At 50.3% G+C, this 24,046-nt stretch overlaps 1 protein-coding gene across 4 annotated transcripts; it reads left to right on the forward strand.

Annotated features, from left to right (window-relative positions):
- Positions 1–1,366: 1,366 nt before the first annotated feature.
- On the forward strand, positions 1,367–22,343 carry Krba1 (KRAB-A domain containing 1). 4 transcript variants are annotated; one of them, XM_028784724.1, is made up of 18 exons: positions 1,367–1,459; positions 8,232–8,358; positions 8,715–8,834; positions 9,524–9,673; positions 10,333–10,488; positions 11,406–11,540; positions 11,949–12,122; positions 12,595–12,744; positions 13,484–13,684; positions 14,736–14,909; positions 15,261–15,437; positions 17,280–17,432; positions 17,939–18,091; positions 18,743–18,937; positions 19,028–19,168; positions 19,717–19,827; positions 20,177–20,287; positions 21,010–22,343. In XM_028784724.1, exons 1-18 carry the CDS (start codon positions 1,448–1,450, stop codon positions 21,819–21,821), a joined length of 3,252 nt encoding a protein of 1,083 aa, XP_028640557.1. In that variant the 5' UTR covers positions 1,367–1,447; the 3' UTR covers positions 21,822–22,343. The 4 variants fall into 4 exon arrangements, with proteins under 4 accessions (XP_028640557.1, XP_028640559.1, XP_028640558.1 ...); XM_028784726.1 differs by having other exon boundaries at positions 19,732–19,827; XM_028784725.1 differs by having other exon boundaries at positions 11,409–11,540.
- The last annotated feature ends 1,703 nt before the right edge of the window (positions 22,344–24,046 follow it).

Here is a 24,046-nt window from a genome sequence, read left to right on the forward strand (position 1 = left end):
CTTCTTAGCAACAGATAGCCCAAATCTCCAAATCCTGCACCAAGCCCAGACAGGAGGAGGACACTTAAAGCAAAACAGCATCAAGACACTTTACATGCTTTAAACTGTATCTTTCTTTTTTTGAAAGATTTTGAGAGGATTTTGTGGCTTAGGGATCATGGATCCCTGGCCTGAGGCCTAGGACTTACCCTGAGATGCTACTGGAGATGAGATTGAACTTTCAGTTGGCCTTTTCCATGTTCTCGTCCTTGGAATGTGAAGGAAGAAATTCACTCAGCTGTGTTGGGCAGTAATGATTAGTGGTCTCTGCTCAATCACGTGTTCTGGCATGTTGGGATACAAACCCAATGGAGTTCATGTACGCCAGAGTCACTAAAAAATCTATATGAAATGGCGAGGAGAAAAAAATCATCCTTCCTCGGAATATCGCAGATGAGAGGACTTTCCTGCAGACATTTTTAGGAGTGGAAAGCAAAAAAGAACAAGTCCTGGGTAGGGTGACTTCAGCTGTGGCCCCAAGCCCCTGTTTCAAAGAGCAATTGAAACTCCACAAACTTCTCTTTGAGTTTTTCCCATATATAATAATGAACGAAGGGAATGGTGAGGGTTCCAGGAAGGAAAATGAGCCTCAAAGTGCAGCCTGAGGACTATGTCTGTGTCTGCACCACACAGACACCAGCACAAATGAATCCAGGGATAGCGGAGCCCACACTTAGTCCATACATCACACATATATTTAAGTCTAGCGTTTGTCAGAGACTACTGGAGCTGCCACCATCAGTGGGCGAGACCAGCAAACAAACAGTTACATAAAATATAGTGATGCAGATCAGTGTGGCGGTGAACCACTGTCCCCTAGCCCTCAGCCACTCAGGGTCGGGTTTATGTGACTGTGGCCTATGGGAGAAACTGGTTCCTTTTTATCCACGCATCCCAACCTGGCACCTACACAGGGCGCGCCCAGAAAGCGCCGGATACTGAAGGAAACGAAAGAGTGGAGAGATGGTTATTTGGATGAACGGTTGTTTGCACCTGAGCATGCGCAGCTGCAAGCTTGACAGGATGTAGCTAGTCAGGCGGGTCCCTGAACCTGAGGAGCTAGAGGTGTGAGGGACGGAGCAGTAAAGAAGAACCCCCGCCACACCCCCTGAAACCACGCCCCAGCCACGGGGCCCTCTGGGAAGTGTAGTCTGCGCTTGCGTTGTTATCGCTGTGAGGCTGGGGGCTGCGGGCGGAAGCGGGACCACACCTCCCGGGATGCGAAGCGCCGGGCCGACCCAAACCAGCCAACTCTGCGGCGCTCGGTGCAACGAGTCCCCCGGCCCCGCTTCCTGTCGTGCAGGCCTGGGCCGCTGTCCCCGAGGGTCTCGAGGGTCTCGGTGCAGCCTCCAGCCTGAGCCGCACCGGAAGCTGGGTGGGCCAGGGAGTCGCGAAGCTGAGTTCCGCCATGGCGCTCCAGGTAAGACGAGCCGTTGCGGACCGACGGACTCCTCGGTCGAGCTTCTCCGTGCAGCGCGGTCCCCAGGGCAACAGGCCCGGGAGGAGCCGTCACCGCCGACTTTGAGCTCGGGTGAGCCCATCAAGGCCGACTAGTGCCCAGGATTCCCTGGCCAGAAGTCTAGGGCTCTCCCCTTCTCCCAGGACACACGGACCCGGAGCTTTTTTTCTACCTGGGGAACTCATTCCTTTGGCTTTTCAGTACAAGATAACGAGAGAGGATGTGCACGATCAAAGCCTCAGCGGGTTTTGGGGGGATAACTAAATCTGACGTTTATTTTTGTTAAGATACGGAATCCCAGTGAGTTGGGCCGAAAAAGTGGGGAGAAAGAAAACAGATCGAAGTTATTGCTGGTAAAATATGTCGATCCTAGAGCTGAAGAAGAACCCCGTCAGCTGTTGTGGCCTAGGTACAGTTTGGACAGGCTGTAAAGATGCCAGGGCAGTTGCTGCACTGCCTTCTGGGTAGACACCCGGAGTCAGGTGTGCAATTTTGGTGCCCAGGAGCTTTGGCCGGACTTAGGCAGCTGTGTTGAGGTCGTGGCTGGACATCACTAATATCCCACAAGAATCTCAGGAGAAACGATAAGCCAGGTAAATCGGATATTGTCTGGCCTTCTAACGTCCTTTTTAGCTTTGGCTGACAGGTAGCCCAAGGACATTCTTGCTCAGATACGCCCACTGGTCCCATCCTAGAGTCTGCTTATTTGGGTTTTCTGTTCCGTAGATGAGGGAATTGGACCATGGGTCTCTCAGACCTGATGTTCAAGGAAGAATATCCACATACTCTTGGCTGCATAGAGAAGATGGTCAGGCACGGTCTCTGAGAGATTGATCATCTACAGTGGTCCTAGTTAGTCCTGGAAGGTTTTCTTCTGATGATTGGACAGAGGCCTGGATGGCAAGCCAGTGGTAGCTGGCTGAAGTTAGTCTTCCCATCCACTCTTTCTCTTCCCCACCTTTCCCACTCCCTGTCCTTCACACACACACACTCTTCCTTTGTTTTTTATATTTTATTTATATTTTTGGAGACAGTCTCATGTGGCTGAAGATGACCTTGACCCGATCCTCCTACAACCACCTGAATCATAGGCGTGTGCTACCATATCTGGCTTTGTGTGGCACTGGGACTTCATTCCAGTGCATGCTAGGCAAACACTTTACCATCTGACCACCGTCCCCAGTTCCACTTCTTCCATTTGGGAAAGCTCTGCAGGGAGTGTCTCTCCACACACAGCAAGTTTCCATCCACATCAGAACAAAGCACTCTCAGTGCTGATCGCCGTTTGAAGCTAGGTTGGAGAGAGGCCTGGAAAATATTGCACTCAAAGGCCTAAAAGAGCCAGATATATTTAGCCTTGAGATAAAGAGCCACATATGCTGCCCCCCAGTCAGGAGTAGTGTGTAGGATAGCCTGAGGCATTGAGCAGTGCTCTGTAAATGGATCTTAGGCAGATAGACTTGGCTATAGTGACACTAGTCACAGCACTTGATGGGCCCCAGCATTTATTCTAGATTTATTATAGCCTATAGTAATTAATATTGTCTGTACAGTACCCCTATGAACTAGAACATGATCCACTATTACAGATGAGTTTGCTAACGCTCAGATGGGGCAGCCATTTGTCTGAAGTCCCATGATTAGTATGTTGTCATCCCGTGCACCTTAGGTTAGGTTGTGGTTCTCAAGAGGACTGACTTACACTAGGCAGACTCACAAAAGACTAATAAAAATGCTGTGGTTTGACGGTTTCCTCCGAAGTTCACCTGTTAGAAACTTAATTCCTAGTGTCATATGTTTATGCATTGCTGGGAAGTCATTGGCGTTAGTGGGTGGTGGAGGGAGTCGCCTTGTCTGAAAGGCCTTTCTGGCTGGAGTAGCCTTGTTTCTCCATCAAACTATCTTGTACCATACGATGTGGCAGGGAGGCCATCAACCAACATGACGCCTTGACCTTGGACTTCCCAGCCTCTGCAACTGTAGGAAGTCAGTTTATTTTCTTTATCATCACCCTATCTCAGGTATTCTGTTATCATTGTAGAAACACAGAGAGGAAGGAAATGAGGTGCTTACTTCTAGTGAAAAGTGAAGCTGACAAACTGAAAGTGCATGGAGATCCAGCTGTTGGAACATCTGGCCACTTGTCTTCTTTGTATTTGTATATTAAAATACCTAAGATGGGTCACTTATAAAGAACAGATTTTGGCTGGATGTGGCAGTGCACGCCTTTAATCCCAGCACTCGGGAGGCAGAGGCAGCTGCATCTCTTGTGAGTTCGAGGCCAGCCTGTCCTACATGATAAGTTCCAGGACAGCCAGGCCTGCAATGTGAGGCTGTCTCTCAAAAAGCAAACAGGAACAAACCATTTTCTTTTCTTTCACAATTCTAGCTGCTGAAAATGTAAAGAGTAGGGCGAGGAGCTGGCATCTGGCAAGGGTTGCCGTAATGTGTGGGTTAGCTGCTTTTCTGGTGGTTCTGACCAAATACCCAGCAGAAACATCTAAGAGAGGCTAGGTTTACTTTGACTCATGCTTTCAGGGGGGGTCCAGTCATGGTCACTTGACCCCTGTCCTTGGGCAGAACATCATGGCAGCACAGTGTGTCTGCTCTAAGTCTTGATGATTGGGAGATGGATGTTTGATATGAAGGAACCAGGAATACTACACCCCAAAGGGCCTACCTCCAGTGATATATTAGGTCCACTTTGTAAAGTTTCCATAACCTCCTAAAATCATTCAACAGACAGGGAACAAGCTTTTAAAACATGAGCTTGTGGGCACTGGGAGACTCTTCACATTCAGCCAATAGTAGTGTCGTCCCATGCTGGAAGGACAGAAGAACATGAGTAAGAGAGGAAGAAGAGGCTAACCCCATCTTTTTATCAGGAAATTACTTCCCCCAGATAATGGCCTTAATCTACACATAGCCTAATCACTCTCACCTAGAGTGGCCCCTGCCTGGGAAGCCAAGTTCAAATGGAGAGCTGTCTTGTAAGCACACAGGTGCTGGACCAGCTTGAGAGCTGGCAGTGTGGAGCTGTGGTAGCCTGAGCCATGCTGCTCAGGAAAGTTGTGCTGTGTAGGCCAGAATGCATGTCATGTGGCCAAGGCCAGGGAGCCGCAAGCAAGACCTTTTCTTTTGCTGAGCTCAGTCTGTAAACTCATGCTATTCTGTGTGAACACCCTTCCTTCTGGCAGGGTCTGAAACAGTTGACCAGTTCCAGTTCTTCAGGTTGCAGGCCTCGTCGAGTCAGGTCTCTCTGTTGCCATGGCTTGGCCACCCTCTCCAGTGATTCCCTTAGCCAGCACAGTGAGAAGGCAGGGGCTTCTATTGTTTTGATTTGATGGTGAAACTTCTTGGATCCCCTGTAGTTGTCTGCTTAGTGCGTGAGGTGGTGAATGCTCATGCATCATCATTTTTATGACTGTTAAAGGGTATGAGTGTTCATCGCGACAGCATCTGTACATGTTTAAAGTGTGGGAGCAAAGCACGCATATTTTGTCGCAAGAGACACAAATATGCCCGTTTGGACCCTGAGCCTGTTGTGACAGACCTGGGAGTCTGCACTCAGCAGCTTCTTCCCACTTGCCAGCCCCCATGGTTCCCAGGCATTGGCTGCTAGGATACCAGAAGGGAGAGGGGGAGGAGGGCTGCACCAGAAGGGACCAGAGATCAGAGCTGTAGCAGAGATGCCAAAGGGGAGGCTAGAAAGTAATGGGTAGAAGAATACGTAGCGGGGAGGTTGTAAGATGGCCAAGTATAATGGGGTCCTGTGGTGAGGCCCCCCAAGAGCATCTGAGGTTTAGTGACACCCATGAGGATTGGGGCTCAGCTGGTAGTTAGCTCCATAGCTGTGTCCATGACAGTGGAAGGACATGTGACAAATCCAGCAGTCAGCAAATACACTGTCTTTTGAGGTGACGTTAGAGGACATTTGAGGGCAAGTTCCCAGAGTCCTCTAGTGCAGTCACCAGGAAGCACTTAGCTCCCCCAGCGTGATGTTGAATGACCCATGTAGAATGTCCACTGTGGGAATCTTGGCAGACTCTAGACTCAAGATTGTTGTTAAGAACAGGTCACTCAGTCTCATACACTTGACCCAGTTACAGACACCTAGAAAAGGGTGTGTGTTCAGTACAAACTAAATCATACAGATTAGCCTCTGTAGCTGGTCTTTGTTACTTTGTGGGTTCTTTTTCCCACCCTTTATCCCCCTCCTGTTTTACCTCCTGTCACTAGATAGGAGAGAAAGGATAGAGGGGAGACAGAGATAGACCTCTGAATCTAACTTCTTTCCTTTTGTTTCTTCTTTTACCCTGCTACCAACAAACTGCAACCAACCCCCCTGAATGACTGCCAACCCCACCTATCGAGGCTCTAGCATTTATATGCCCACTGAAAATTCCCAGAATTCCAGATGTCACACAATCTCAGACACTATCTGCAGCTGGCAGAACTATGCCTCTGCTAGAGCATGAGGCAAATCACAGTCAGCTGCTGTGGGGCAGCCCCATACCCCACACCTGGGATTAAAACAAAAATATATTCTTAGAATATTTCTATGTTTTTGTTTTTAAAATAGAGACCAAAATTCCAGAATTCTCACTGCAAGCTTCTGTGTTAACCTCTAATTGGTTAGGTAGAAACCCTTTTGAGATGCACATTCCCAGGTGTCTGCCTGGGTTCACCTGATGCTAGATATTTTGAAGGGCAGCAGTGCCAAGCCTGCCCTGTTGTCTCTTTAGTACAGAACCTAAGATTGCCCACATTTTATGTGTTGGAAGGCCAACAATAAATTCAAAATGGGCCCCTGCTAGGAGTCTGTGGAGTATCTGAGATGTTCCTGAGGGATAGTGGCTATAGTGGGCCAGAGCCACAAGTTAAGCCGGGGGAAAACGTCTGGTGGCTTGTCCGGCAGGCCACAGAGATGGTTGGGAATGCACAGTGAGCCAAGAGGCAAAGGACACTGCCTCTGATCCTTTCAGGGCTTCCGGATGTCAGCAGCCATTGGAGATGCTGTCCCTGGCCAGATGTGTGACTAGAGTCTAACTACTTCAGAATGTCAGGGCTCTGGGTGTATGAGTCTACGTATGCACTTTGGTAGCTGTCAGCTCTCAGGAATGGCAGGCAGAGAGATGGCAGGGAGTGGATGACAAGGCTGCCAATTTGTAGCAGAGATAGTTTTTAAAATCAGTGACATAAATGCATGAAGTAGGCAGTAGAGTCTCCTGCTTTATTAGAAGTGTCGCCATTTTCTTTACAGTTCCTTCCTGCAAACCGTGCTTGTTTCTAACCTAGATGGATTCTTTCCTTAGTTTACATTCTGTTTGTGTTATTTGCATGGTTAATTTCTGCCGTAATTGAAGCTCATGCCTATGGGATGTTGGTCACTGAGTTTTCATGACTGTTTGAATGATGACCTTTAAAGTAAGAGCTGTTGCTTTTATCTTACAAAGCCGCAGGGAGCAGGAGGTGAGCAGGGAAGTCAAGGTGTAGAGTGTGGATGTAAAGAGACTTTCCTGAGGCTCCGGGGTCGCTGGGCTGTTTGTGAGCAGGTCCCTAAGGACCACACTGCATGCTAGGTGGCAGTAGTGGGAGGGGTGGGGTACGAAGCATGGCGAGGTGGAGCCACTAGACTGCAGCCTAGACGGGCTGTGTAGACATCACCTCTGCTGCGTGCTTCTGCTGCGTGAGCCTGGTGGTGGCTATCACAGCTCTCCACAGTGGAATTGGCCAAGGCTGTACCAGGGTTTGTGGAGAGTTGAACCCTTGAAGGGCCGGTGGGACTGGAAAAGTGAAGGTGGTTTTGCCCAGCAGCTTGGATCCTGGACCCACACAGGAGTTGAGATCTGGGGCCCTAAGCATAGGTCGGGCCTATGAGTGCCTGGCTCACCTGCTACCTGGTTGGCAGGTGGAAAAGGGTCAGTCATCTCTATATCTTCAAGGCAGCTTCCTGAGGTTTTTGTTGCTGCTCCTCCCTCTGCTTTTTGATGGTGTTTAATTTCTGGCATAAATTATGTCATCCCTGCAGAAGAGCATTAAGTGGGATTTTTTTCCTTGCTATGTAGGTTGATTAGCCATAGTCCAGAAATCTGAGATGGAAAATGCTCCAAAGGGCAAAGCTTTTGAGCCCTGTAATGCCACGTGTGGAGAAGTCCACATCTGAGCCCCTATAAACACGTGTAGTCAAAACACAGCATACCAAAAACACTGTAAAAGTTACCATCAGCTAGATAAATACAAAAGAACAAAATATGAATAACATTCTTGCTTTGACTTGAATGTCATCTCTAAAATAACTCATTATGTGCGTGAAAACACTCAAAAACAAATATTCAAAGCCCCAAGAATTTGGAGTAATGAATACTATCCGTTGGTAACAAGCTAGTTTTATTAGCTGATGTCACCTTTCAGTGCCACAGTGTTGGCGTTATTAACTGACACAGCGAATGTAAGGCTTGCCTATGTACTTAGGAATGTAGCTTCATCTTTCCAAGATACACCTGTGGTGACCTTTTTGTAAAAAGTTGCTGTCAGCGTGTCTTCCTGAGCACCCAGACGACTCCAGCACTGTCCCAGAATGGCTGCTCTCGAGCCGGGTCCCACCCATTCCTGCACTGCCTATTCCCATGTCTGCCAAGAGACCCATGTGGCTCACTGAGTTCTAAGGGACAGTTTGGGTGGGCCTTGTTGGCATGGTTGCAGCCAACCCCCCCGGAGACTGTACCCACAGGTGCCCATCAGCTTCAAGGACTTGGCCGTGCGGTTCTCTGAAGAGGAGTGGCGGCTCCTGCAGGAGGGGCAGCGGGAATTCTACAGAGACGTGATGCGGGAAAACTACGAGACGTTGGTGTCTGTGGGTGAGGTCCTGAGGCCTCCTGTGTGGGCTACAGGGACAGAAGAGGGTAGCCAGTCTTGAGTCTGGGACCCTACGCTCCTCTAGGCCTTGGCTTCCTCATCTGTGAATTGAGGAGTTTTCGGGGTGTTGAGAGCTTGAGGCTGCCCAGGGCCACGCTTTCCTGTTACTTTGCTTGTTTCTGTGAGCTAGAGTGGGGGTCTGGGTACAAGGCTTAGGGGGATATGGTTTCTTGATTTGATGACCACACAAACATATATGGAAAGCTATACATAGATAAGCAGGCATCTGGGCCATCACATGACTGCGGGAGGGTAAAAGCCACTCAGTTCCCAGTGTGACTGCTCTTTCTTTCCCCAGGGACCTCTGAGCTGCTTCCTCTCTCTGCCTTCCTGTCACCTGCAGAGGCTGGAGGAGCCACAGCAGGAGAGAGCCACCAAGATAAGGGACAACAACCCCCTTTGGAGCATAGTTCCCAGGGTAGGTTCTCCTGGTAGACTCTGAGCACTTCCTCCTAATCATGGCTTTCAGCTCCTAGGTTGTGCCCCTCAAATGACACTTTGACTTCAGCTAACTCAGTCCAGGACTTGTTGAGTCTTGCCCCTTACTCCTCTGAGTTGGAGACTCATGTGGTTTACTCCATGGAGAAATGGTCAGAATAGCCGGGCGGTGGTGGCACACGCCTTTAATCCCAGCACTTGGGAGGCAGAGACAGGCGGATTTCTGAGTTCGAGGCCAGCCTGGTCTACAGTGAGTTCCAGAACAGCCAGAACTACACAGAGAAACCCTGTCTCAAAAAAACAAAAAAAAAACAAAACAAAAAAAAAGAAATGGTCAGAATAAAACCTGAGGTCATGTCAGGGAGCATCTCTGTCTTGGGCCCCACTCGACACTACCCAGAGCCAGCCTGCAGTTTAAACAGTGGAGATGGCACACAGGGTCCAGGTAAGGGAGGGAAGGTAGAAGACCAGATGGGGCCACAGGGCCCTTCAGTATTGCCCTTGATAGAAAGGAGACAGGAGGAGCTACTGGGAACTACTAGGCACAAAACTTTCCTGAGTCCAGCACCCCCTTCTCTGAGCCCCTTGCTGTCTTTGACTCTTCCATCTGTGACTGAGAGGGCTCTCTGAGGAGCTAGGTGACTGAGCACAGGATTCACACCTCCACAGGAGAGCAACCTCAGCAGAGCCTACACCTCACCGCGTTAGTGCAGCTGGTGAAGGAGATTCCAGAGTTCTTGTTTGGAGAAGTGAAGGGTACTGAGGACTACTCCGAGAGTGGGAGCACCAGTCTGGATGGGGAGCAAACAAGCCCTGAGGGTAAGTCAACAGGCTGCAAGAGTAGCCTCACTGTAGTCACAGTGTTGTGCATAGTTGCCTTCCAGCTCTGCTCCTGCCGTCCTCACTGTGCGCTCATCCTCTCAGCTTCTGGGACCACTGGGTACAGGAACACCTCACGCCGTTCCTTGGTGTTCTTGTGTGGGTCCAGCCACTAGGTGATCCCCCCTCCCCCCCCCCCCCACCGTTGCTTTGCACTTTGCATGGTGGTAAGCAGTGTGTTTGTCCCTATTAAGCAGATGGAGAAGATGAGAGAAGCTGAGCTTTGTCCTGATAAGCAGTGGGGCCTCAGTCCCACTGCCAGCCTTTGCTCACCCTGCTTTTGTTCACCCTGAACAGACCGTCTGTTCTTCCCTGTCTTCTTGATGAGCTCAGCTTCTCTCACCCTTGAACTTGTCCCTGTACCCTTTGCAGCCCTCTTCAGTTAACGTTGGATGACACAGGAAGGGAGCAGAGGTATAGAGTGGCTTTATACTCCATGCTCTGTGCTTTACCAGGACATGGCCAAGACCAAGCATCTTAAAGTTTCAGAGCTCAGCATGGGCAGTGTGCAGGTCACTGGCCCCTGGTGGTCGTTAGTGGAACTTGACAGCGGTAATGTAGGACACTTACTAGTTGGCATCTTCTCCATCTCCCAACAGAAGCTGTGGTTGTGGAAGCTTGCCCTCCCCGAGGCCTGCTCAGTTCTCTTCCAGAGAGCCCTGCAAGCCACCCCAGCCTGGCCACCACACCCACAGGCAGCTCAACTTCCAGTGGCCCTCCTGGAGACTGGGCACAAGGAAGCCCCTTACCTACTAGTGAGTCTGACCTAATGTGTACTGGGACACTCAGTGTTGTAAAGGCCTAGCCCTGGAAACTGGCCTTAGAACCTGTACCCTTTTCACTTTCTCTGCCTCAGCTTGCTCTATAGCTAACTGGAAACAAAGGTCTCTAAATAGTGAGAAAATGCACTTGGCCTCTGGTCTACAGACTAGGTGATATGATGCTTAGTTCCAGATGGCCTGCCCTCCATGTTGATCACTGAGGACTATATATGCACACAGGGAGCTCTGAGCAGCTCCCAATGTGCAGGCCCTGCAGGTAATTAACCTATGTACACCTGAGATTTGTAGCCTGTCTCAGCAAAGCTAGCAGCAGGAAAGCAATGCTGGGGACTAGAGTTTCTCTGGGGTCTCTGATTATTTTTGGGTTTTTTGTTTGTTTGTTTGTTTTTGTTTGTTTGTTTTGGTTGTGAGCCTAGCCTTTGATGGCTGAGACACCTCTCCAGTCCTGTTTTGGTATTTTAATTCAGAATATTTAAGGGAATAAAGATTAAAAGGGACATTCCAAAAGATGCACTCCAATTGGCTGTTGTTCCCCATGCCATCTGTCTTACCAGACTCACATGGGAATCATGAGTGCAAGCCAGACCTGTGGTGTAGCTCTCGGCTTCAGTGACCAGGCTAGATTCACAGGCTGGGGTCTGAGAAAGGGTCTGGAAGGATTTGGCATGAACCAGTCTCAATATTTACAGCTAGACCAGAAGGAGATAGGGAACAGCCTCCAGCCCTCTTAGAACAAATCCTCCAGAGATGGCTCCCGCCCGAGGCTGATGTTTAGGATTTGGGTGACTCTCAAAGGGTTGGAGGGTGAAAGTGACCTGTTCTCTAGGTAAACAGATCTGGGGAGACCCCAGGTCTGAGTCCCTCCCTAACATGACCTTTGTGTTTTGCAGTAGGAACTGATGATAAACCACTGTCTATAGAGAAGGAAGGTGTAGGAGCCTCGGGAGAGACCTCTATTCATTCCACTCAGAGCCTGGGCCAGAGCAAGACTTACCTAAGACAGGATAGAGGCAGCATGGGAACAGGTAAAAGGTTGGCTTTCCTGAGGTGGAGCAGCCTAGAGCTGAGTGGGGTCAGTGAAGGTCATTTCACTCACCCAGCTGAACTCCATGACATCCCTGTAAGCCAGTGGTCCTTAACCTTCCTAATGTGACCCTTTAAATAATTCCTCATGTTGTGGTGACCCCAATCATAAAATTATTTTCTTGCTACTTTACAACTGTAATTTTGCTATTGTTACAAATTATAATGTAAATATCTGATGTGCTAGTCCCAAGGGGATTGCAACCCCCAGGTTGAGAACCAAAGCTATAAGATAAGCCTTGTGTGTTTGAATGGGTGATTTGCAGCTGCCCATAGACGGTGGAGATGACCGAGGGTCTCATGCTGCCTGTCAGGACTGTGCTGACCTTAGCTGCCTTGTACATGCATAGGAACCCTTCCTGAGAACAGTCCATTGCAAGGCCTCATCAACTGTCTGAAGGAGATCCTTGTGCCCAGGCCCCAGCACCGGGGTTCAGCCCCGGACTTGCCACCGTCTCTCCCTGGCTTGAGTGTGCTGAAGCAGACCAGAGCTGAGGTAGAAGCTGGGAGCCTGCCCTGCCCAGGTGAGTCCCTGGGTACCTGGCCTGCCCAGGCCAAGGTCTCCAAAGTCCCACAAGGCGCAGCTTGCCATTTATCGCTATTCCTGTGTTCTCTACTGTCTCCTGTGATGCGACCGCGGTGGGTGCTCCTGTGTCCCTTCAAGTCGCTGAAGCCTAACGGCTCTTTCAAGGATAGCAGCAACAAACTTGGTCCTGTTCTCCTAACTCTTCTCTGTTCCTTCTAATGTAAGACTCTGAAGAGAGCTCAGTGCTCAAATGTCACTTCTGTTGACATGAATGAGTGTCAGTGGACCCTCAGGTCTGCCCGAGATTTTCCTCAAAAGACTGCCAGACTTTGAGCCTTGGTCTTGCGTCTGTATAGGAGAGCTGTTCCATCCTCTGACTTGGGATGGATGAACTTAACTACAAAGTTACTCTCCTGTATGAAGAGACTGAGGATACTGAACTTAAGTGAGACATGTGCCTTTTCCCTTAGTGAAGACAGAGGCAGCATCCGGGGATTGTCCCCTTCAGGGCCTGCTGAACTGTCTGAAGGAGATCCCCAAAGCCCCAGACCGGCGTCCCAGCCCCTCAGGAGCATCAGACTTGCAGCTGCAGGAGGATCCAGGGAAAAGGCATTCTGGAGGTAAAGGCTGCTCACTAGGTTAGTGGGGGCGGAGCTTGATGTGATGTGTTCAGTTTCCCTGCTCTGAGCACAGCCGTCACAGCAGAGCCTGATGCTGTGTGTCAGCATGTTAGTTAGAGGACCCAGTACTGGATTTCATCACTTACAAAGAGCAAAGCAGCTAGAGAACCTTAGTCAGTGCGTCATAATTTTCCAAACTTGCTCTTGTTATAGGAGGTAAAAGTACTAGAACTTTGTAGAAGGGTACTGGGGAGATAGAAAGGAATGAACTAGCGGGCAAGAGTTGGAGCACAGTAGACTGTAATTGTGACTGGGGATTCCTGTTGTCCTGGGTTCAGGCTAGGTGCTATACCTGGAGGTTGGGGTTCCTAGCACATATATTTGGACTTGGCTCATTTGTCAATTCATCAATAAGCTGGTATTCCTGAGAACACAGCCTTGAGAGCTTGGAGAGGGTGGGCTTGAGCCAAGCCTGCTGCATGAGAAGCAAAATCTGACTTATTGCTGACCAGGGAGCAATTTATTTTTAAAATCTCTTAGAAAGCTCTAGAGCACCTAGGGTGGGAGAGGTATAACTTGGATCTGTGCTTGGGACTGAGAAGTGATTATACCCAGAGCCAGTGACTGCTATGGGGGCAGAGGAGCCTTGAAAGTCCCTCCTAATCCCATAAAGAGTAACTTTTCAGGACTTAAGTCCAAGCCTGAAATCAAGGCTCCCCAGCAATCACCTCTCCCACAGAGATGAGGCGCCTCCAGACTCCTCCTCCCCACCCTAGTCATGGAACTGGCAGTATGCTTACCACGGTGAAGGTAGAAGATGGCTGGGCCCAGAGTCCCCCAGTGCCAGCATCCTGCCAGCTTAGCAGGCAAGGCTACAGCTCCTATTCCACTGGAGACAACAGAGAGCTCCGTGTGCCCCGCTGGGGCCCCATGACTCTAGGTAAGTTCTGGGTTATCTACCCACATATTCCAGTGGGAATGAGTTCCAAAGCCCACAGGAAAGCACCTGCTTCTCTTTTAGCCGAGGAGCCTTTTCCCTGCCTCTCCTCCCAAGCTGTCACACTGTAGTCCATGTTCTTAATCCATGCCCGTGTGCAGGCAGCCCTCTAGACCTTCCTTTTGCAGTGAGGTCCTGGCTATAAAAGGTGGCCACTGCATTTGGGTGGCTGTCCCACCCTTCTCCTCAGAGTTGTGGGTCAGCTTCATGCCTTCTTTAAAAGCAGAAAACACATTCAGAGTTCCTCACTGGAGGATTTCCTGCTTAGCAGATCCCTGGAGCCTACTATAGAAGTAGGCTTTGGGCAGCCACAGGCCACGCTGTGTAAAGGCCGTTTCTTTTGTAACGGCCGTCGGGTTCTGTTACTTTGTAAAGGCTGGCCGGTTCTGCTGCTCCGGTCGGCAGGTCAGGGTCTAGCAAGAGAGAGAGTGGGGACGGAGGAAGGGGAAAAAAGGGGCGAGAGATGCAAAAGATAGATACAAGACAGAGTCCGGTGGCGTCTCTTCAAGTCTCTTCTTTATTCTCCTCTCTTCTTACTATATTCTCACTCCTTCAGTCTCCTGACACCTCTCACTTTCTCACTCCTTCCTCTACTTCTTACTTCCTACTACCTCCTACTACTCACTACCTCTTACTTTCTACCTCCTACTCCTCACTCCTCAATAGAAAGGAAATCCGGGTATTTATACCCTTTACCACGTGACTTGCCCTCGTGGACAATCTCAACTGAAGCCACTACGTCACGTGCCTTGTAGCCATGGATACCAGGAGCACCTGGCAGCTGGGGGCACTAAACAGTGTAACAAGATGTTTATCAGAGTGCGCTCAGCTATTGCAGGCTGTTGAAACAAGTCTCTTGTCAGGGTATATGGCTCAAGATGGCTGTAAAGATGATAGCCACTTTCGGCTAAGAGTCGGCTCCCAACAACGCTGGGATCTGACAAGCAGGCCGGAGCCCAGCAGGAGGAAATGATAAGGTGGCCTCTCTTGTCAGCCAGCAGGGCCTCAAGCTCACCCCTAGAAGCTCTGGAGGCCTGTCTGAAGGGCATTCCTCCAGGTGGGTCGTCACCTCTTCAGTCACTAGCTGTCTCATGGTCCAGAAGTCCCCAGCCAGGAGATGCCGGGTCTCAGAGGTTTGAGCTACAGCAGCAAGGATCTCACAGTGAAGGTACGTGGACCTGGGTTGACAGTTATTCCTGTGCACAGGAGGGAAATGCTGGCCAGCCTCTCTAGGCCTCCTCAAGTGTATATCCTTCTTTCCTACCCCTGCTTCATGCCTTCCCCCAGTTAGCTATCCAGGTTTGTGAGAGCCAAATTCTACCTACCCACTTTCCCTCCTCTGAGAACTTCTCCTTATTCCCAAGAGTATTTGGGGGTGGGGTGCTGGGTAGACTTTTCCCATCAGTGCCATGGGAAACCCCAGGAGCAGAAGGGGGTTTCTGTGCTGGGTCTCCTACTCTAAGGCCCAAGAATTTTTCCAGCAGGCTCTGACCTGACCCAGTTATACTTCTCTCCGCAGAAGCTACACGGGAACCACTTCTGCCTCTGAGCCTGCAGGGCTACGTGAGAGAAGGGCCTGGGATTCAACCCTGTGCCTCCCAGGGCACCCCGACCAGCTTCTCCTCAGCCAGCAGCAGTGATGGCGATCTGGATTTCAGGAGCCCCAGGAACAGCCAGGGGCAGCGGCTTGGGAAAGGTGAGCTGGTCCAGCAGAGGCTGTAGTCCTCTAAGAAGGAGGGCAGGTCCTTGCCCACTGTCGTCTCTGCTCCAGCACCAAAAGAAGAGCTAGAGAGTCCAAAGCACAAGCAGACCCAGGACTTGTCTTGGCAGAGTGAGAAGTTCTTGGCTCAGAGGGGATAGGACAATGATGGCCCTGTGTCCTTAATTTCTCTTACAGTAAATACTTCCCTATTCTGGACAAAAAGAAGTGTCTATGATACTAACTGACCTCCAACTTAGGGGAAATAGAGTGAGAACCACAGAAAACCGCCTTCAGAGTTGTACTCAGTATCATGTGCTTCCCTGGGCCCTGCCAAAGGAGGTCAGTCTTGGGAACTTGGGATCTTAAGGAGCTCTCAGCATCTCCCTTTGTCTTTCCTCTTGGAACAGTCATGTCTGCCTTGTCCTGTGGTGGATACCCATCTGCCCTGGCCTCATCCCTTGTTAATGAGAAGACCTAGAAATGTGAGATTGACATCTGCCTCAGTGACATGGCGTAAGCAGCTTAAAGAGTGACTCATTTTAGTTTACCCTGATGCATTAAACAAGTCTACCAGGGCTTCCTTCAGGCATTATGGATGACTGTGGAAAGCGACATTTTCCCTAAGCCCACACCTACCAAGCTCCTAATTTATGTGGGTCTAAGTCAACAGCAGAATCAGTGTAAAGCTTAGCTTGTAGCACCACCCCGCTGTTAAAGCAGCAGAGCTGATACTGAAGACGAGGACAAAACCAGCTGAGTAAGTCACGTGCTCATGTGTGTCCTATTCTTGCCCTGATCAAAGAGTCTGCTGGTTTTGCCAAACACTGCTTAACTGGGGCAGGATGGCTTACTTTGCTTTTGTCTGTCACATACTTAGAAGAACTGCTGCAAGTTCAGGAGACTGCTTTCATTATGGAGCCTGCCTTTTTCTTTTCCTGAGTCCTTTTGAGGAAACTCCTCCCCACCCCTCCCCCTGCCCCATCCCCCAGTATACAACTCAAATGTCCTTCAATTTTCAGCTTCCCCACCCCCACCCCTGTGTGTGCCATGGCATATATATGGTAGAAGACAACTTGCAGGAGTCAGTTCTAAATTTTCCAACACCATATTGTTCTGGAGATCAAACTCAAGTGTACTCAGGCTTGGCATCAAGCACCTTTGTCTGCTGTGGCTTTTACTTCTAAGCCATGCTATGTTGCATCCGTTCCACATGACAGTCTCTTGCTTATAACCTCTCCCCGGGTCCAGAGTAGACAAGAGGTGCCTCACGGAGGAATGTGGCCAGTGCTGTCTATTAACCTTATCCCTCTAGAATCTCACATAATTCATGTTATTTGCATAAGACTGTGTGACTAAGAGTACTGCCTGCAATGTGTCTGAAACCTGTGGAGAATTAGACTTCCTGTAACCTGATGTCATACTGAGAGGCAAGAAGGCCTGCAGCTTGCCTTCCTTAGAAGAGTAAAAGAAGCCTTGTACACATTTGATTATTAGAGTATTCTGAATGACAAGAGGCAGCATGACTCCTTGCCATGATGACAAGCTGTTGTACTGAGGGAGCCTAAAACCTATACCTGAGACTAGACTCCTTCATTCCGGCCCCCAAGGCAGACTTCTATGTTGGCTTTCTCCAGAGCAGCCTGAGCATGGGCTGCCGCAAAGCCAGGGATGACAAGTGTTTGGTTCATGTCTCCATCTGGGACCCCGAACTACCAGAACATGTCCTATATTCTGTGTCTCCTTCCTCTGCTTCCTCTAATGGGGCAAAAGAGACAATCTCCACGGATTCACAGAGCACTCGCTACCCATCATAGACTTGATGTTTGACCTTCACAGGCTATCCACCAGGAAACTCTCCACTCCAAGGTCTGGAGAACTGCCTGAGAGAGATCCCTATTCCCAGACCACAGGCTGCCTGGCCTTGCTTGTCAGCTGTAAACAGGGGGTTGAAGAGAACAGAGCCCAGGAACTGGACTGGAGACAGAGAAGGTAACAAAATGGTATTTGTGGATACTTGAGAGAAGAGCAATCCTTCCTGTCCTGCGCTGGCTTTGGCAGCGGTGTGGCAGCCCTCAGATCTCAGCTGAGCTGAGAGGATGCTCTGAAACAGGCTTGGGCAGAGCACTGAGGGCATACAGTCAGACAGTAGTCACTTCCCGACACGTGCAGACTCACTGATGAATGAGCGATGGGCAGAGTGCAGGGCGTGGAGGCCCAGCACCACCGTCTGCTGCTGCACTGAGCCAGGGCTTTGCTGACCAAGTGTTGTGACATGGCTGTATCATGCCCTGTTGTCTGGGCACGGAGTTGTATGCCTCCTGAGATTCCATATGACTTGGGTTGGGAGTAAAGAGGTTTGGGTTGGTGCAGCGACCAAGCAGGGTCATTCCCACACCTGAACTTTATGCCAAAAGCCTGGAGGTGGCAGAAATTCTGTCCATTCTGTGGCAGTATGAGGTGCCATAGGACTATCGGGACTCTACTCATTAAAACAGGACTGAGAGGTGAGGTCTCTGAGCCACCCCACCTCAGACAGCGACCTGGAGAAGTACCCAGCAGGAGTCTGCACCGAGGCAGTCCACAGACCTGTACCCCAACCTGCCACCAAGTGACCACCAGGCCAGGAGCATGGCAGTGGCCACAAGAGGGTGAGCTCCCTCTAGGGCATGCGTCATAGTTTCCCTCCCGTTAACTGTCTGTCAAGCCAATAGCCTTCCCTTCTCTCTGTTTTTCTATTTCTGTCCTGCCTTCTTTCTCTTGCATGGAATATAGACGTGGACATAGAGAGTAGGTCTACCCGTGGGCGGGCGGTCTCTGCAGTGGAGATGCTGCTGATACTGAGAGGGACACCTGTTGCTGACTGTAGGTGGCTCTAGCAGGACCATGCTGGTTAGTCTTTGCAGTGGGTAGAAGGCTAACCCTTAGCTCATCAGTGGCCCTCAGGAAACTGCCAGCTCCTGCATGGTGCTGGGTAGAGGCTCAGCTAAGAAGTCGGTTGGCAGCCTACTACCCAGTAGGAAGGACTGCTGAGCTTGCAAGACTCAGGACCTAACTGAAACCTGATCAAGAGTAGTTTCTCCTGATCACGAGTTCCAGATCTTCCAGGAACTTCCAGTAAGTTCTGAAGCTCACTTAGCCAGGAACATGGCTAGCTTCTGGCTTTGCTTCTCTGCCTATGACCAGGATCTACTAGAGTGCAAATAGGGTGTGGCTGAGCAGAAAAAGACAAATGCCAAGTGCCTGGCTATCCAGACTGCTGCTGTCAGGTACTAGTCAGTGAATTCTTCTCCTTTGCTTAGAGACAGCCACCATGCCCTCACCTCTGCACCGCCTGGAGAACTCTCTGAGGGGGATCTTGCCTGTGAGGCCCTTGCGTTTCACATGCGTGACTGGTCCTGGCCCTAGTCCCAGCCCTTGCTCCAGTTCCAGCTTCAGCAGCTCTGATGGAGAAGATCTGAGACCAGAGCCTGTGTTGTGGCAGTCACCCCTCCAGCGTGAGTCTGCTAGCATAGGGGTGGGAGTGGCAGCAGGATGCTCTTCGGGGTGCCTGTCAGTACTCTGATGCTAGCTTACTTATGACACAGAGAAAGGCCACCTTCCCTCCTGTAAGGACCCTGCTCGTCTGTGCCCTGTCTCTGGAGCATCTCCAAGAGTCAACAACGATAGCTGTCCTGCTGAAGACCCTGAGAGAGCAGAGCCCAGGGGCTGCAGTAGCCTCAGTGCAGGTGAGCCTGCAGTCTCCCTGGATGGCAGCCACATGTCCCCAGTGGGCCAAGGGTCCAGACTTCAATCTCTGAGCTCCACTGTCATTTTGCTGGCTTTCATTAAAATGTTCCCCCAATTTTTTATGCTTTAGAGCCTGTAAAGTTAGAGCCTCAGACAAGAGGTGAGCCCTGAGCCGAGAACTGTGTTCTGTTAGGGAGATGTTGGGAAACCACTGAATGATACGTATATTATATGTACTACTTACATTACATAGACACAGTATATGTATGCCCGTTAATATATGCACACATGCATATGTGTACACACATATACACTATATAGTATCCAATAATATTTTAAGACTTGACAATTTTAACAAAAGAAATATCAAAAGTGATTTTTTTCATTGGTAAAGCACTTACCTAGCATACATTAGGCCCTGGTTCTGATCCCCAGCATCACATACACAGTGAGACTAGAGTGTCTGAAATCTGCCCAGAAGTATAGACATGGCATCTAGCATTACAAGCCACTTTACTCTCCACCTGAGCTGCAGCCTGTGCCCCAGACTTTGTTTCTACAGGAAGAGCGGAAGAGAAGTCCCAGCCACCCAGAAGAGAGGATGGTGCAGAGCGCACATGCCAGCCTGGCCCTGTCAGCAGTGCCGGAGGAAAAGGAGGTAGGGGCCGGGGAACCATCTTCAGAGGCCGCTCCCCTCGCAGGCTCTGGCTGCCACCTGTGCAGGACTCAGGATGAGCCACATTCCTCACTTATTTCCCTATAAGACACTGAGGATTTAGTAGGAAATGACAGTGGGTCCCCACGTGCCACAGCAAGCCACCCCATCAGTGTTGGGCTCCCCAGCATCTTGCATCTGACTTAATCACTGTTCAAAAGTTGAAGATTTTTCATTGAGTGTGGGTAGGAGTGGTGGTTGTGGCTCATCGGAGTATTCCTGTGTTGGTATCTCTGTATGGTGCTGACAAAGCAACACTGTTCTAATGCCAAGTGTTGTGTGCTTTCTGCAGAGGCAGCTGGGCACCCATGGCCTGCCCCTCAGCTAGAGGAAAGGCCTGAGCCCAAGGGTACTGAAGACTCCAGGGACCTGGAGCCTGGACATAGACAACCCAGTGCCACAGGTGAGCTGGTGCCTTTTCCAGCATTTGCTGTACTTGAGTGGCCTCTGGGAGAATCAGGACCAGATCCTGTCATAAGGAAGTAAACATGCTCTGAGTTCCTCATTTGCGTCATGGTTAGGAAAGTCTTACATTGAAGCCACTCAGTACATGGTCCACTTTACTGCAGGGTTTTCATAGAAGTGCACCGGCTCACCTTTTAGAGGCGTTGAGAAGCATCTGGAGTCAAAGTTTGGGTTTGAAGGAGTTGAACCTCCGCACGGTTTAGTGACCTAACTGACATCCTGCACAGCACACAGACTTCACATTAGACGCTGCTCCAGGGACCGCAGTGATAGCCAGCAGGGGGATGGCCCCGTGTCCTGAACTGTGCTGGGAAGCCCTCACAGGTGTGCAGGACTCGAGAGTCTGTGCCACATGCAGTTGTTTGCTCTTATACCTGACTGGGCTTCAGCAGACAGCAGATCCCGCTTCCCTTCTGGGCCGAGTGGGTGAACAGTGTCAGGGCCCTGACCGGCACCATGTTGCCTGGGGTGAGACCCAATCCAAGGGATGTGGGACTGAAGAATTAGACCATTTTGGAAAAAAAAAAAAGGAACCTAAGATTAAATTCTCTGGAAACCAGGCTTTATGGGGCAGAATACCAAATACACTAAAGAGGTCTCTGGGCCTAGAGAAAAGACCTTACATCTAAGCACTCTTACCCACACTTCCTTTGGTTTTAGCCAGGACCCATGGGAAGTTGCTCTCTGGGGACCCTCCGGAGCCACCTAGCAAGTCTCCTCTTCCCACAACTGTCTTGTCAAAATGGTCACCCACTTCTCTTCAGCCACCATGCCCCTGTGGCAGAGCCTTGCAGCAGGAGCTGCATAGCCTTGGCACTGCCGTCACGGACAAGCTAGAGCGGCTTGCAGCGGCTGTGGCAGGCCTGACGCAGGAAGTCGCAACCATGAGGACCCAGATGGATCAGCTGGGAAGGCGCCCACGACGCCTTGGACCAAAAGGTCAGGGTTCCTGGCGATTGGCCCTCCCCCAGAGACCTCGATGGGTCAACAGACTGAACCACAGACAGCTACCCTACTGGAGACAGAAGGGCCCCACCAGGCCCAGACCAAAGATCCTGCGGACACAGGCAGAAGGCTGCAAGACTGGTGACTGCCCAGGACTCTCTAGAGGGAAGGGCAGTTTGGTGCCTCAGCTGCCTCCAGAAGCTTCCTTGGTAGAATCTTCCAGGCCCACCTGTAGTTCATCTCAGCAGATCTTCTCTACACCTGGAGGCCACACTGTGCTGACTGCACACCCCCCTCTGGAACACACTGGATGCCACCAGGATCCCCTTTCCCCTTCAGTGCCTACTGCCTTGGTCCCCCTTGTGGCCTCACCTGCAACCAGTGCAGACACAGAACCTCAGGTTGCTAGAGTGGCAACAATCAGCATTCCAAACCAGCCCAAGGAACCTAACAGCCTGCTAGGGGAAGCCCTCAGCAAAGACCTCTGGGAAGGTGACCACAGAGATCCAAGGTGGGGGGCCCATTAACTTTGCTGTTTTTCTGCTCAGCCTTGCTGGGGATTCTGAGTGGCAGGGACGTCCTGGTAGGACCCTCTGGAGTCCAACCACACCAGGCTATCTGCTTTCCAGGGGTTCTCTCTTCCTTCTTACCTGTTCAACCAGCCCTCTCACTGCTGCTGCAGGTCTGGCTCTCTGCCCCTGCTGTGCCAGGCCTCCACGGTGTCTGCAGAGAGCCACGATAGAAGCCGTCCTCAGCCGCGCCTCTGGCTTTCTTGGCTCAGGTTCAGTAGGTGGCTGGCTCTTCCTCCTTGGCAGGGCCTTCTAGGTGCCAGGTGGGTGTCATGCACAGCACATGTGCACAGAGCCAGCTGCAGCAGGCACCACAAGGACACCTTAAGGGGCTCCTGAGCTCAAGAACACTAAAAGGCTAGCCTTTGTCTGTCTAGAGTGAATACTTCACAGATCTCGTTTAGGGAGAACCTGGTCTATGGTCTAAGCTGAATTTACCCACATGGATTCTAATATTAAATATATTAGTTGCTAAGTAAAGACCATTGGCTTCTATGGAAGGGTGCTCAGAGGGGACAACACTCAGGCATGGTTGCCTGGATTGTCACCAGTACATTGGGAACTAGGCTGCTGGTGTTCCCCTCTTCTACACATATATTTCACAAGAACTGAGCATGTGTAATACAGCTGGGGACAGAATGCCACAGGGCCTCTAGGGAGAGTACTGCACATGTGTCAGTTCCTAGGCTGTGTACAAAGTGTCACAGACTTAGTCAGTCTGAGCAGTTTAAATCAGGGGTCCCAAATCTTGGTTCTGCCAGGCTTGGTTCTGCAGGGGACATTTGACTCTGTTGAGGGCTATTTTCATGCTCACATGGCATCTTCTATGAGTCTTCTCCAAATGCCCCTCATACCAGGACACGGGATGTTTTAAATGGCGCCCATTCTCGTTTGAACTTAAAGACTCTAAAGAACATCATAGTCTGAAATGCTGGGGGTGAGGGGCACTTTCCCCTAATGCCTGGTGTCAGGCTTTTCACATCATGACAGTGTTGTCATCCAGAAAGTTTACATTCAAGAACCAGACAGTTGAAATTTAAAAAAAAAAAAAAAAAAAAAATCAGGAAAAAAAAAAAAACCCATGTTTTCACTATATTTACAAGTTTGTATTGGGTTGCATAGGCCAGATTTCTCAGCTACACGCAGGTCCGGTAGGCTGCAGGCTGCTGTGCCTGTTAGGCTTAAACATATAAATGGGAAGGAGCCACTGTCTAGCTCATAATACACCTAAGACCTGGGCCAGTCTTGACTGACTAGATGTCTCTCCATCTGCTGATGAGATGCCTGGCGCTCTACCACAGCTGGCCACCCTGTATTCACCCACATCATGTCCTTCAGAGTTGTCCTGAAGGCCTTTCAGGAGCTGTGCTATACCCATAGGAGCTGGGAAGGCCAAGGCCTCAGGCTGCCTGCTGAAGCATGGCCTTGTCCTTGACAACCGCAAGCAGTTGCTTGTGGCTGCTTTGCCCTAAAGTAATGGTCCCTGGAGATATCCAGGGCCTGGTTGCCCCCCAGGTAGCCATACATAAGGCTTGGTGAGTGTGGCTTAAACAGACATACAAAAGAGAATAGAAAGGTTTTAGAGCAGTGGTTCTCAACCTGTGGGTCTCAAAGACCCACCCTCTGAGGATCACATAGCAGACATTTACATGAAGATTTGTACCAGTAGCAAAGAAATAATGTTATAGTTAGTGATCACCACAGCACGAGGAACTATTGTATTAAATGATTGCACCACTGATAAGGTGTGAACTGTTTGAGGGATTAAAGCACACCCCAAGAAGTCTGCCTAGACTGGAATATAAGCTGTGCACAGGACATTGATGAACAAATCCAGCTCACTGCCTACATGTGGGTAGAAACCAAGTGGCTGCCGCTCCCACTTGTGAGGAGCGGGCAGCTGCATCTCCGGGCTAGTGGGGCAACGCCGGTGCTTCCAGCGCCAGTAGGCAGGAATAAGACTCAGGTCTGGAGTAGAGACAAAACACTCCACTTCGTCCTGCTTGGATGATTTGGGTAGTCTTAAATTGATAAGACAAATAGAAGACTGTTATAGGTATCCCTGGCCAGGACAGATACTTTGTCCTTTTGCTTCTAAGCATGAGACTGTTATCAGTCAGTGAAAGGGATGGCACATCTGTCTGTCTTGCTGACAGCCAGCACAAGTCACCAAACAGCATTAC

This window comes from Grammomys surdaster, unplaced genomic scaffold (genome assembly GCF_004785775.1).
Source record: "Grammomys surdaster isolate TR1022 unplaced genomic scaffold, NIH_TR_1.0 124820, whole genome shotgun sequence".
Classification (NCBI taxonomy): Eukaryota; Metazoa; Chordata; class Mammalia; order Rodentia; family Muridae; genus Grammomys; species Grammomys surdaster.